Raw genomic sequence first — 14,904 nt, 5'->3', positions numbered from 1 at the left:
AGTTTTTCCCATTTGCCTGTTATGAATGTGTGTTTTCTGATCTCTCAGTACTAAAAGAACTGAAAATAGTCCTTTTTTATAAAGAACATTGAGCTGTTTTATAACTTTTGCGGGAAAAAGGGGGCCGTATGAACAGAACAGTGCAATATAATAGACAATGTAATATGCTAAACTTTTACTAAAAAACAAAAATGCTTTTTATATAGAAGTTTCTACACTCACTGTAATTCAAGAGAAATGTGTTAAAAATATAATTCAGAGAAAGTGTGTGGGGATATGGTAGCATATTATAATTATGGAAGTCCACATTATTTAAAGCACTTTCTTGGTCACTTAATGTTTTAATTCTCATCATTTTAAAATGAAAATTAATATAAATTGTTTTTATATATGAGTGCCATAAGTAATTTAATATTTGTATGCCTTAATATCTAATTTACCTAATATCAATTAGTTTCTATCTTTAAAATTATTAAGAAAGTTGTATTTTAGTATTAACGGTTATGGTTATGGCAGTGGCATAAGCACCTCGGGCTTGTTTTGTTTTGTTGTTTGTTTTAAGAGCCAGGTCTCACTCTGTCACCTATGCTGGGGTACAGTGGTGAATTTATATAGCTCACTGCAGTCTTGAACTCCTAGGCTCATGCAATTCTCCTGCCTCAACCATCTTGTTTTATTTATTTCAAGATTTTCATTGCCATTTGTCTTGGAATGATACTGTTTTGTTTTGAAAAATTTCATTAGCGCAATGATTATTTAATAAAGCAAGAGCCCATCTCAAATACACACACACACACAAAATACCAGGCAAGCACACAAGCACACACACATACCAGAAAACAATATCCATTCTATAATGGTGGTTGGTTTTGTTAGTGAATTTGTACTACCATATTGACTTTTTGAGCTTTCTATCTGAGCAACTGTGATATAGTCTTTGTCAGTGTGTCTTCATACATTCATTTTCACATGGATACCTTTATGCTATTTTATGCATACGCAATCCACTTTATTCTGCAAAAGATTTGAAATGGGATATGATGCTATTAAAATATAGTTGTATAAATCCATTGAAGGTTAAACTTTATAGATACCTTTTTCTTCAATCATGTGATATTATATTTTGTCAGCAGTTATCCATTAGAAATATATAAAGAGTTGCTATTTGATTGATATGATTCAGATGGCATTTCATTTATTTTATAGATAAAACAGTAGAATTTTGTGCTCTTAGAGCTAGAAATGACCTCAAGGGAGCGTGGTGTCTGTTTTTAGATGCTTTCCATGCTAGAATTAGCAGGTTAAAGGGTGCTAATATTTTTAATTGCATTAGTGCTCTTTTGTTGTTTTACTACTATTTTTTGAGAATTTGCTTTCTTTTGTTAATAATAAGCTAGGCTAAAGACTTCTATAAAGAAATTATATTTTATAGTGGATAAGAGCTTTGTATTCACACAGACATGCGTTCCAATCGTTGGCTCCATGTGATCCAGCGTAAGCTATATGATCTCTCTAAATTTCCTTTTTCCTTTTTAAATAATGGATATAATGCTAGTTGGGGGTTGTATGTTTTAAGCAGTTAACATGTGTTATATTATTTGACTAGTGTCTGTCTCATAGTAAGTACCAAACAAGAATTGCTACTGTCATCCTCAGCATTAATATTATTCAAAGATTGCATTCTTCTAAACTGTTAATGGTGCCATGACAAGATTTTTCAGAACTTTGTCATGTTTCTGGTGGTCACTAATGTCCACAGCATCTAAACATCTAAATATTCAATGCTGCTTTGATACATACCTAGATTATAGGAACATAATGATGCGGAATAGAGTTATTAATGTGATAATATTCTTAGGATGTAAGTTTCATTATTTCAAACAGGAAGGGATTCTAGTTCCTTGACTTCTGAAGATCATCAAGATGCTGAGTTTTTATTTTAGGGTTTAAATTTAAATTATTTCTATGTAACTAAGATAATGGAATATTCTTTAAATGTCATCCAAATTTGTGCTGAATACCTCAAAAATATCCCCAAACCTTACACTGTAACTACAAGGGAGTTTTACTTCAGACTGACAACTAGGCCATGATTTATTACAGGATCCACTTTTAACATTATTTTGTCTGGAATGAACAGAGTGGTTGGAGAAACTCCATCCATCTTTTGTTTATTTGACATTTATGCCACATTAAATGTACCTTAAAGAAACAATACATAAATAGGAAATTCTATTTAACAGTGATGATTACTCATCAGTAAGATAAATCTCTTGACAATAATACAATAGAAATCCTGTCAAGCACTGACTGTTAAAGTTTAAATAAAGCATACTTTTAACCTGAACATATTTTTAAAGCCAATATTTTATTTTCTTTCCAAGATTTAGCATTGCAAAGTGTACTTAAGTTGTTACTCATCTTCAACAAAATTAACACTGTCTTCCAAGATTTAATTGTTCTAACTCAGAAACTGATTATGATATGAATGAATATGATAGGAGTAGAAGTAGAATGTGCCTTTTTAGTTGGTAATGTTCATTAATGAAACAAAAAAATATTGAGCAAATGGATAAGGACCTAATATATTTTATGCTTTCATGCTTTTGGAAGACTTTTTGAAAAATGATTAGAGGGAGGGGAAGGAGAGAATAGAGTAGTTGAGGCAGGAAGAGTGTCTTGGCAGCATTGTGAAATTTTTCTAGAGAATGTTAGAACATGAATGAAAAATCTCTGCCCTGGAGTTTAGAGTTGCATAGTAATTTCTAAATGAGATACCATGCATTATCAACAACGTGCTTCTTTTCTGAACCTCTTATTTATTAGGCTTAGTTTCAAATTTATTTACTTGAAAGTTTGAATGGTGTCTTTCAATTGTTAAATACCCATTTTGAAATGATAGGAGTAATGTGCTACGCTTTACTATTCAGTGAGTGTACTTTTTAATATTAGACTGTTCCCAGTATGCTGCTTGCTACTCAGTTGATGTATTCAACAAGACAACCCATGGTAGCACCCTCCACCTAAATCAGTGTTTAGCTTTATAATTGTCTCTGAATAACTCAAATCTGTGTTTGACTTGAGTACTTAACATTTATTAAACTAGTAGTTGCTACAAACTACATTGTGTTCCATGATTCTAAATTCTGAATTCTCATTGCTTATAAATAAAGACCAAGATTGATCCAATTGGTTGTTCTTCCATCATTGAGATTTCTTGATACGTTAATCCTAGCAGTTGCTGGCTGTTTAGCTATATCACAAATACTACTGGAATACTCTCTCTAGGCTTTACAAATTATGGAAGTAGATGGTGATTGTCTTAACATTCCACACAGACTACAAGGGTGTAGACTGGTAATAATGGATTGCTGAGAGTTCAGAGTAGGAAGGATGTTCCCCAGGTAGTCCTTGTTGTAAATGAGGGTAGGTGAGAAAAAGGATCTTTGCTACTAGGGTGGTTTTTAACAAAACAGAATACAACTTTCATTTAACTTTTGGTGGCTGTACAAAGAGAAAACTATTTGTAGGAGTTTGCTGCTTTTAATCTGGCCTTACCTATTTAAAATGATAGTATGAATGAAATTATAGGATTGTAAGGAAACTTTTAAAAATTGTGTTTGACATTCATGAGTCTATATGTAAAAACAGAAGCCTATAGAATGATTCCAAGTGACCCAAACGTACAGAAATAACTCTGAAATGAGATTATTAATACATTTCTCCATTCTTCTAGTTTTTTAAAATTAGATTGTACTGTGTCTACTAACTCTTAGTTCCACTATAATATATACTTAATATTTTTAGAGTAAAAGGTGAGTTTAGAGTTTCTATGTTGTTTCATTTTCTTATTTTACCTGTGTGAAAGCTAAGGTCCAGTAACTTGCTCAAGACTATTAATTAGTCAAGGGCATGCTTTAACATTGCCAAATCATCCACATATGTTAGTGACAATTTGTCTAGGTAGTCAATGGAGTCATATTTTTGAAGCGTCCTTTTATAAAACACTCAGCTCTATGTTGTGAAATCTGTATTTCTTTTAAATAAGGTACCAAATAATGGACTAAGTGTTCATATTCAGTCTGTTTTTAAAGTACTGGGAACCACTGTATAACTTGCATGTTGTGTAGGTCAGCATAGCATTTAAACCTATTACATGTGTCATGTTGTGAAAGTAAGGCTGTCTAGGTGGGTAACTCACTGTTCTCAGGGCTATGATAGTTTTTGAATCAATAAGTAGTCAGTATGTTAATATGTCTGATGGCACAGAAATCTCTCATTCTTCCACTACCGGACATTCACAGTTATTTGGTATTTTTCTGATAGTGATAGAATATTTAGTGAGGTTGGATTTTTAAAAATATTACTTATGGGAATTTATTTAGGAATCAATTTTAAAGTGGGAAATTCTTGGAAAGGAAGCAAGTAAATAGGGCTGTGCCTAATTAGATATGCCTTGAATTTCCAGCTCTAAATTAAATTCTGGTGGAAAAGACTCATTTTTTTTAACCCTTTATTTGTATCTCTGCTCTAAATGATTACTTGATGGTAGGGAATGCTACTAGATTACCTATTAGTCCTGTGTTCATACCACTCCTCCTTGCCAATACTTTCTACCCCAACGCTACACAAAACCCAAGATAACTTCTATCATTGTTCAAGTTTTTGCTTTACTACCTCTCCCTGTGATTGTACTCCTTAGCCATTTCAGATTAGGATTGGTCCACCCTGGTCATGTCAAGCCCGTATCCTCTTTTCATTCATTCTACATGCCTGTTTATGTTAATTTGATCAACTGGTCACAAGTTGGTGCCCCAGTTTATTCCTCTGAGGTCTAGCTATGTATCTTCAATAGGTATTTTTCAGGGATAAAAAATTGGTTCTTGGAGAGCAAAAATGTTTTACTTGTTTAACTAGTTTTTCGGTGTAAAGCACAGAAATGCATACAGTATATAAACAAATGCATCACCTTTGTGGTTTTAAAATTTTATAGGTGCAATTAGGAAAAAACTGCCTAAAAACTCCTTAGGGGGCAATCATGAAAAAAAATAATGAAAACGTGTTCTATACATAGATAGATAAATTTATGTTCTTTCAAGACATCTGGATACTGCCGAAAAGCTTCCAAGTTACCTTGTCCAAAGCAAACAATTTTCTTCTTTGGCCACCTCATACAAATCTGTTTCTCATCTTTTCTGACCTGTGTTAGTTTACAGCATCTGGGTTTCCACACCCACATGGTCTCATTGTCCCCATTTCCCAGGCACAACCTCTGTTCAGACTGCCCTCTTTCCCTGCCTGATTATTGCCACGGGTTTTTTAATTACTATTCATGCTTCTCTTAGTACTCTTGCCCTAATCTTTTTAGCCACACTCACTGGAGGAAGCTTTCTAAAATGTATATCTGATCATCTCTCATCTAGATGGAAAACTGGCATTACTTCAAAATCAAAATCCTATTTCCATTGCATGACATTACCTTTCCTTTTATTTTCTGGTCTTTTCAGATTTATATCTTTGCCATGTCCCTACTTGCCTTCCCTAATACAGATACACTTTAATTCTGGAGGCACTCAGCCACCTCAGATGTGTCATATCCTTCCTCATCTATAGTCCTTGTAAATGCTGCTGCATGAACCTGTGTTATTGCACTTTTGTATTTTTTCCTTCTCTTCCCTAAGCCCATACAACTTCTTGTCTTTGAAGTTTCAGTTCTGATGCCATGTCCTCCTAGATGAACTTTGTGATTATTTTTACTATACTATTTGTCACACCAAGGAAAATATGTATATTTTTTAACTAAACAGCTTCTTGAGGAAAGTCTGTGATTTATTTGTTGTTAGATCTTCAACTACTACAGTGTCTAGTAGGCATTCTATGAGTGTGTGCAAGTGATAAATGGATGAATGCCCAGGGATGTTTAAATACTCCTATTAAATAGACTCATAGGTTACTCTGTTTTCCTAGACATTTTGCCACATATTTTTTTTTTCTATAAAACATTGCATACTGGATTAAACTTACTCCTTTTTTGCAACAAATAATGATTTTCACCAAGCAGCAGCAAGTCAAAAGTAGTTTGTCAAGTATTTAAATAGTTGTTTTTCAAAAACGAAATCAACTAATTTTACAACTTTGAGTCCTTATCTACAAAGTATTAACATTATTTAAGTAGACAGAATATCAACATACTTATGACTCTGTGTTTTTTCTCCCTCCTATTCTATTTAGCTAAAGGACACAAAGTCAGCAGATCAGAAAACAACGCTACTTCATTTCCTGGTGGAAGTATGTGAAGAGAAGTACCCTGATATACTGAATTTTGTGGGTGATTTGGAACCTTTAGACAAAGCTAGTAAAGGTTTGTGCCTTTTTAAGAAACATTTCATGGCTCTGGTCTTCAGTGCTAAAAGACTGAAAATTATACCTTTTATTTGTATATACTTTCCACTTTATCACAGTGTTTTCATACCCAGTATCTCATTTTAAAAATAGAGAGTTGTAGAATATTGTGAGTTGTAATGAATGCAGGTATGAGTTTAATTTGTTTAGTTAGATGGTGAGGCCTTATATTATAAATTACTTTGTTTTGCAGTTTAAACCTTATGGATACCTGCTAGCCCTACCTTCTACTGCTAAATCTCCACTTTGGCCAGGGCGATGCTCTCTTGATTCGATGTCATTCATAGGCACTGATAGCTTATTATGTACCTGAGACCAGAACCAGCAATCAGTGTCCCCACTTGCCTGAGTACCGAGTCTATCTCTGCCCAACTTGTTGGTGCTCTCTTTTTTTGTTATAGAAGACACCATACCTGCCAGAGTTTCATTTTCACACTCGGCCTGTCTTGATTTGTAAGACAAAAAATAATGCCCAAATTTCTAACCTGATTCTAGTCTCAATTGTGGGCTTAGATCAGGCTGTAAAGGGTTATAGAACAGATAGACCTATTATTAATACTTGGTTATAATATGATTTAAATATAATTTTTTGACTACCTTAATAATTCAATTTTCCTTTTTTTTTTTTTTTTTATGAGACAGAGTCTCGCTTTGTCACCCAGGCTGGAGTGCCATGGCCTGATATTGGCTCATTGCAAGCTCCGCCTCCCAGGTTCACATCATTTTTCTGCCTCAGCCTCTCAAGTAGCTGGGACTACAGGCACCCGCCACCATACCCAGCTAATTTATTGTATTTTTGTAGAGACAGGGTTTCACCATGTTTGCCAGGATGGTCTTGATCTCCTGACCTCATGATCCGCCTGCCTCAGCCTCCCAAAGTGCTGGGATGACAGGCGTGAGCCACTGCACCTGGCCTCAATTTTCATTTATATTTCACATGGATTCTGTCAACTGTACTTGGTGTCAAACAACCAATTTATGAATACATTTTGGAAAACAACTCATCTAGAATGCTGGAATATCTGTATTCTTTTTTTGTTGACTACTAGTCATTAGTAATATGAAATTGTCTTTATAATCTCTTTATTTTCTTTTTAATATTGGAATTCAAGTTAAAGAAGGATATTTTATTGTTTTCCATGTTAGAATGAATATTTCTTCTTTAAAAAAATCAATTTTATCTTTTCCTACTCCCTTTAAATTGTTCTTCTTCTATAAAATGAGGCTTATAGAACTTTATTGACAAAGAAACATGTGGTTGGATGAGATTTCTTTGAAAGTTTGTTCTGAGATGTATGTTTCTTTGAAGTAAATATTTCATATGGCCTGTCTTGATTTGTAAGACAAAAGCTTTAAAAAATAAGCTTTTTACTTAAATTTTTACTAGTAAATCCTAGTGTTATAATGAATGATTGAATTACTTACTTTACCCCTCTGCTACCAAAAAAAGTCCTTGCTATAAGAAGAATCTTTCCATATATATAGTTATAGATGTTTTAATAGGATTCAAGAAGGGAAAATAATTGAAATTATTTTCTTGTGTTAAACCACCTGAGATAGGGCAAAAGGGCATTGATCTGAATGGGTTGGCAACATTCAAAATTACTCAGTGATATTCAGAATAACTCTTACTGATTGGTCCATTAACTCAGGGAAATCAACTCTTCTAAAGAGAGAATTCTGATATTTTGGAATTTTTGACCAAATGGGATGAAAAAAATTGGAAATGAGTGTTCTTGATGGACATTAAGCAGTTTGATAGATAACAGAGTAGTGGATGAAAACATGGTACAAAGTACCTTGAAATACACAGGGAGTTTTTCTTCCTGGAGAAAAATATGGTTGAGTAGATGAATTTTTTATTGTAGAATTTATTGTTTAGCAGGTTTTGCTGTAAATGAAATTTTTAAAATATTTATGTTGACTCATACTTAAAATTCTTTATTAATATTCTAATTTGTTCTTTAAAAATATTTACCTTTGATAAGGACTTCCAGAACTGTAACTTGGTTTGGTTCTTCTGGGTATTTTTCAGTTTGTTGCTTTGGTGTTTCAGCAGGGCGTGCTGGGGTTTGAGGGCTTTTCAGTTTCCATCTGTTAAGAGTGGAGTCTAGTGTCTGTGGATGGGTCCACAGATACCGTTAATATGTTTCACAGGGAGCAGCCAGCTTCATCTTTAACACAGAAAAGCCATCACTGAAACACTGTTTATAGTATAGGTGATTGTTGAGCATAACTTTTTTATTATTATATTACTTTATTAATGAATGAGACTTGAGGAGAAAATGTAATGTTTTGAATTAAGTAAGTCTGTGTTTGCTTTGGAGTGTTTTTGTGCTCTTATACATGTATTATGTATCATCATTTAAAAGTTTCCAGATTTGAAACCTCCTCAGTGAGCTATCACATGAATTAAAAAGTACCTTTGTTTTTGAGACATAACAAATCCTGATCATTAAGTACTCCTAGATCAGCAGGGAGAACTTTCATTGCAACTAATGAGCTTACCTGTATGATAGTTTTCAAAAATCTACTTCATTAGGACTGCTTCTTTTCTAAGATAGAATGGCTTACAGTTTTTCTGTTGCATTTCAGTGGAAGTATTTTGAGTCATTATTGTATTTCTGTATACCGTTGTAATATTTCTTTTTGTACTTCTAAGGTTCAATACCTTTTTCCTTGTCTAAGCAGTTAAAATTAATCTACAAAAGTTTTACTGATTACTTCCCAATAATCTATTTCATTGTTAAATTTTATTAAAGAGTAGAAAATACTACAGAACTTACTCTTTTTTGGTTGGTGAGTATATTAAAATAAAACTAAGGTAAGTTTACAGCATCACCTTGGTCTGAACTTCTTAGAGTTATCATAATTTTACCATGTATTTCCATCCTTTCCTAGTCAACTCTTAATTCTAGAAATGCCATGCTAGTTCAGTCTGTAACTCATTCATCCAGTCATTAATTTAACAAGCCTTTATTGGGTGATTACACTGTGTCAGAAACTGTGTTGTTGTCTTCCTCTTGGTTCAGTTGTAATGTCTGTGTCTTAGTGAAACCCAATCTGTCTCACTCCCATCTATCTCTTTCCCAGCTGGCTCTTCTCTCTTACAGTCAATTTCCTCTACTTTCTCCTCTTCTGTGCAGTGTCTATGCATTTTTTTTTTTTTTTTTTTTTTTTTTTTTTTTTTTGAGACGGAGTCTCGCTCTGTCCCCCAGGCTGGAGTGCAGTGGCCGGATCTCAGCTCACTGCAAGCTCCGCCTCCCGGGTTCACGCCATTCTCCTGCCTCAGCCTCCCGAGTAGCTGGGACTACAGGCGCCGCCACCTCGCCCGGCTAGTTTTTTGTATTTTTTTAGTAGATACGGGGTTTCACCATGTTAGCCAGGATGGTCTGGATCTCCTGACCTTGTGATCCTCCCGTCTTGGCCTCGCAAAGTGCTGGGATTACAGGCTTGAGCCACTGCGCCCGGCCTATGCATTGCTTTTTTAAAAGTGACTTTCACTAACCTAGTGGTGAACCGTTCTCTTTTTTTCTCCCTAGATCTTCTCTTTAGGTGATGCTTTCAATTCCCATAATACCACCATTATGTTAATGACTTACAAATTTATATCCCAGACTTTCCTTCTAAGATCCACACTTGTATAGACAATAGCTTTTGCCATTTCCATTGCACCTCAAAAAAGGTATCAGAATCATATTATGCCACAAAATGGGACTCTTGATTCCTACACCCTTAACCTCTCCTTCCAAATTTTATTTACTTGAGAAAATCCTGCTTTCCCCCACCCCTTCTTTGGATATCTTTTCTCTCATTTATCATATATCTATATAGCCTTCAGCATCTCAATACAGAGCTGCATGGTGGGTTTTGCCTAAGTTAAATCCGTGGGAAGCCGCAGCTGTGACCAAGAATGTTGTCTGGTTTTCTCCTTCATCAAGAAACTTAAAAGTAAATGTCACCTTCCCTTTAGTGCTTTTTGCTGGGAACCTCACCTAAATTTGTGTGTTCTACTGTTTCTTTAAGGATAAATTCATAGGTTTTCCAGGAATTCTTATACTACTATTTACGAACTGCTACGCTAGACCAGGGTTTATTCCTGGGACAGCTGGGAATAGAATTAAGCTTCTAGAAGAGATCAATATTCAGTGTATTATCAGAGTAGATTCAATGATAACTCATTTTTAATTTTTGCCATATTTCTCTGTTTCCATATTTTAGCATTAAGAGCATTCATTGATGTATTTGATTTTTAAATCCTTTCCATTTAATACTACCCTTTCTGCTTTTAAGACTCTGTTTGTATGTTCTTAGCTAGCAATTCCTTGATTTGACCCTAATATTTGTCTGCTTAAATATGTCTCCTGGTTTCCAGTTCCTCATGAGTTTCCAACATTTTATGATAAATGTCTTACTAAATACCAAATGTTTATCTTTTATTCACCTACTGTGAGCACTTAGAACACTTAATTTCCAGTTGGCAACCACCTGGAAAATTTATAGTGTTTGAAAATTTCAAATTCATCTACTATCACAGGCAGATATATTAATCTCTTTGTTGCTATAGCCTTCTAAAAATGCCAATTAAAATTTGTCAGTGAGTTTGATACATATTTTGAATAATCAGTATTAGTTATTAGTTTAATTGCATTTTATATCCCCTGAAGCAGAGTCAACACAGCTAACATTGTGTTGGTTGGAATCATTATGTCATGGAAGTTGTAGGTTGGGGCCTCATAATTTGTGTATGATCTATTAATTCATTTGGTCTTTCAAATCAGGTGTAGAATATTAGAATGTTATCTGCCTATATGATGTAGTTAATAGGATACGTTGTTGTTGGTGGAAATATTTATAATAAAATAGTTTAGTTATAGAAGACAACCACGTGGGATCTTGCTTTTATTGAATGGTCAAGGGAACAAAAATGTTTTCTAACTGTGACAGGCTGTACTGTGTCCCTCATAAATTCCTATGTTAAAGCCCTAAACCTCAGTATGTCAGAACTTGATTATGTTTGGAGATAGGGCCTTTAAAGAGAGGAGAGTTAAAATGAGATCTTTAGGATATCCCTAATCCAATCTGACTTGTGTCCTTATAAGAAGAGGAAATTTAGAGTCACAGCCATTCAGGGATGTACATGTACATAGGATAGACCATGTGAAGACACAGTGAGGAGGTGGCCATCTGCAAGCCATGGGGAGGGGCCTGGAGCAAATCATTTCCTTATGGCCCTCAGAGGAAACCAACTCTGCTGACACCTTGATCTTGGACTTCTGGCCTCCAGAATTGAGGAAATGAATTTCTGTTGTTTAAGCCACTCAGCCTGGGGTATTTTGTGAAGGCAGCCCTAGCAAACTGATATACTAAGTTAAGACATTTTTCTCATTTGCTTAGAGGTCTTTGGCTATAGAATAGAGTAGCCTATACTGAATGACTTTCCACTTTATCAAATCAGTTGAAGTAGCAGTTGTAGACCTGCTGTGTTGGATGTGCACTAGTAATCAATTTAGAAATATCAAAGGTTCTTCTACAAACTATGAATTATCACATGATTTGAATTAATTGCAAGTATGCTTCAATTCCTCTTTTGAGTAGACATGAAACATAAATTAGTACATATATAAGGTTATGTTAAAGCATTTTAAATAAATATATTCATGAAAATTCTCATTTAATTTCAGGATTAGATCTATGGCATTTCCTAGATTTTGTTTTAGAATACACTTAATCATGCTGTACTATACTAAGTTTTTGTTTTGTCTTTTTCTTTTACTCACTATATCCATATATATGTTTTTTATATATATCCATAAATATATATATATCCATAAATATATATATTTATTTTCCATTTCTCCCTGTTTTGCTACTATAATAGTTGTAATTTTCATATAAGCAGGTAACTGATAAAAATTAGTAACACTTTGCATTATTTCTTGAGACCTTTCCAAAAGTAAGGCATAGGTGGATGATGTTACTTTTTTTTTTTTCATTTTCCTTTGGGAATAATGAAAATATTTAGTATATCCAAGTTGTGTACTGCTGGTTCTACAGATAGATTGTGGAGTAAAAACTATGTTCGTAAAGCCAGCTTATGATTCCTAATGGTTTTATGTCTCAGGGAACTAATTTGACTATCTGCAGTCATCTAGTAAATATACTTAGGAATTTACTTAGGAATTTTAAAGCATACATTAGTATACTTTACGTATATTTTTATATATATTTAGTAAGTATACTTAAGAATTCTAAAATAATTTTAATGTTAATATAAGCCAAATATTATAAAAGTTAAATTTATTTTTAAAATGTAATTTATGTATGTTTGCATATACTTACCAAAATGTTAGAATATGTAAAATTTTATGTTCAACAAATTAATACTTTTTTCACAAAAAGGTATGATGAGATATAACTGGGCCATTCCCAAGGTAATTATAGGATTTGTGAAAAATATTTAGAGTATATTGCAAGTGTGGTATACTGGTAAGAGACCACATGTTTAAATCCTGCCAGTTTATTTCCAGGGATTGTCTGTATAGAGTTGGCATCAAAAGTTTAAGTTGTAGACTTGGATATAAGATTGTAAGAGTGATCATTTTGTAGTGCGAATATAAACTGTTTTGAAAAGCAGCAGAGCGGAATAGAAAGAGCATGTCCCAAAATCACTAGAAGGATTAAGGATTCTGTAGATTGACACTGAAGAACACTGTGCATGGAGGAACTACTTGCAGCGAAAGATTGCTTTTTGAGATACTGAGCTAGGAACATTTCCTGAATCTGCTGTGGCTTGGGCTGATAGATGATGATGAAGAAGAAAACCACATCAGGAAGACCTCTATATCTTTTTGGAGGTTAACAGGCTGAAAGTGGCATCAATACGTCATTAATCTTTTCGAGAAACTAACAGTTTACAGTGTTTGCAGATTTTGGGCCAGCTACGGATTTGAAGTAGCTACTTGAGCAGTTCTGTCAGTGTCACCTATGAATCATAGCGAACATCAAGTAACAGGACAGAACCACCAGTGACGACCAAGGTTTTAGAACTCTCTTACACTCGTGGTTGTAAAGCAATATTTACTGCACCTTAGTTTTGCAATATGAAGTAGGAAATTACAAACAAAGTAGGTGAAAGAAAATTTCAGAATAGTGTTTTCTGAAGGACAGTTTAACGTAACAAATCTGTTTATTGCAAAGAAACCTAAGCAGTGGATGGAGCGGACACATTAATGGCAATCTTATGAATCTTATTGGAGACAAGGTTGACATGTAAGCAGTTGGGGGAAGAGGTATGGAGATAATCAGATGCTGCAGGTAGAATTGTCAGCTGCTCTCCAGAAACCAGATTGTATTTATGTATCTTACAGAATCTTGAATTAGTAGTTGTATTGGTTTGTTAGGGCTGCCATAACCAATTACCACAAACTGAGTAAACAACAGAAATTAGTCTCTCACTAAAGTCCCTGAAATCACCGTATTAGTAGAATTGGCATCTTCAGAAGGCTCCAAGGGAGGAAGCATCCCATGCTTCTCTTCCAGCTTCTAGTGGCTACCTGGAGTCCTTCGTGTTCCTTGGCTTGTAGATGCATCACTCCACTCTCTGCCTGCATCTTCTCACCATCTTCTCCATGTCTCTTGGGGTCCTCTGCTTATGGACACTAGTCATTGGATGATGTCAGTCATAGGATGATTTCATCTCAAGATCCTTAACTAATTTCATCTGCAAAGTTCCTATTTCCAAATAAGTCACATTCTGAGGTTCTGGGTGGATAGGCATTTTTGGGGGGCACTATTCACCCACTACAGTCATCTTTGGCATAAGTCCTATAACTGCATGGAGATAGCACCCATCTTTGAGTATTACGAAATAGTTTAGGGAAATTATACTAACAAGTATATCTGGAAAGCATTTATCATTAAATTGTGAAATAGTTTGGTTTTTAAGGGTTATTGTTAACATGCTTCCAAAATACCCTTTTCTTTGTCATTGTGTGAAAATACTAAACCAGTTAAAACTGAAATTATTGTATGCCTTTGTATTAGTCCGTTCTCACATAGCTATAAAGAGCTACCTGAGACCGAGTAATTTATAAAGAAAGTGGTTTAAGTGGCTCACAGTTCCATAGGCTATACCAGAAGCATGGCTGGGGAGGACTCAGAAAACTTACAATCATGGCAGAGGGCAAAGGAGCAGCACACACATCTTACATGACTGGAGAAGGAGGAAGAGAATGCAGGGGGAGGTGCTGCACACTTTTAAACAACCAGATCTCATGCAAACTCACTCACTATCATGAGAACAGCAAGAGGAAAATTCACCACCGTGATCCAATCACCTCCAATCAGTGCCCTTCTCCAACACTGGGGGTCACAATTCGACGTGAGATTTAGGAGGGGACACAAATCCAAACCATATCAGCCTGTGAATTTAAGGAATTTTTTTATTGATAGGCCATGATAACAACAATAACTATAATAAGTGATTTTAGTGGGCAAAAT

The 14,904-nt window shown here is 34.6% G+C and overlaps 1 protein-coding gene across 1 annotated transcript in view; it reads left to right on the top strand.

Annotated features, from left to right (window-relative positions):
* Positions 1-14,904, top strand: part of DIAPH3 (diaphanous related formin 3) — a 491,959-nt gene that overhangs the window by 297,326 nt on the left and 179,729 nt on the right. Inside the window, exon 22 of the mRNA XM_077973974.1 lies at positions 6,232-6,361. Within this exon, the coding sequence (XP_077830100.1) occupies positions 6,232-6,361 (130 nt within the window). The remainder of the gene's footprint in view (positions 1-6,231; positions 6,362-14,904) is intronic.

Source organism: Macaca mulatta, chromosome 17, assembly GCF_049350105.2.
Source record: "Macaca mulatta isolate MMU2019108-1 chromosome 17, T2T-MMU8v2.0, whole genome shotgun sequence".
Lineage (NCBI taxonomy): Eukaryota > Metazoa > Chordata > Mammalia > Primates > Cercopithecidae > Macaca > Macaca mulatta.
Note: the sequence above shows the minus strand (reverse complement) of the source record. Positions and strands in the feature narration are given on the sequence as shown.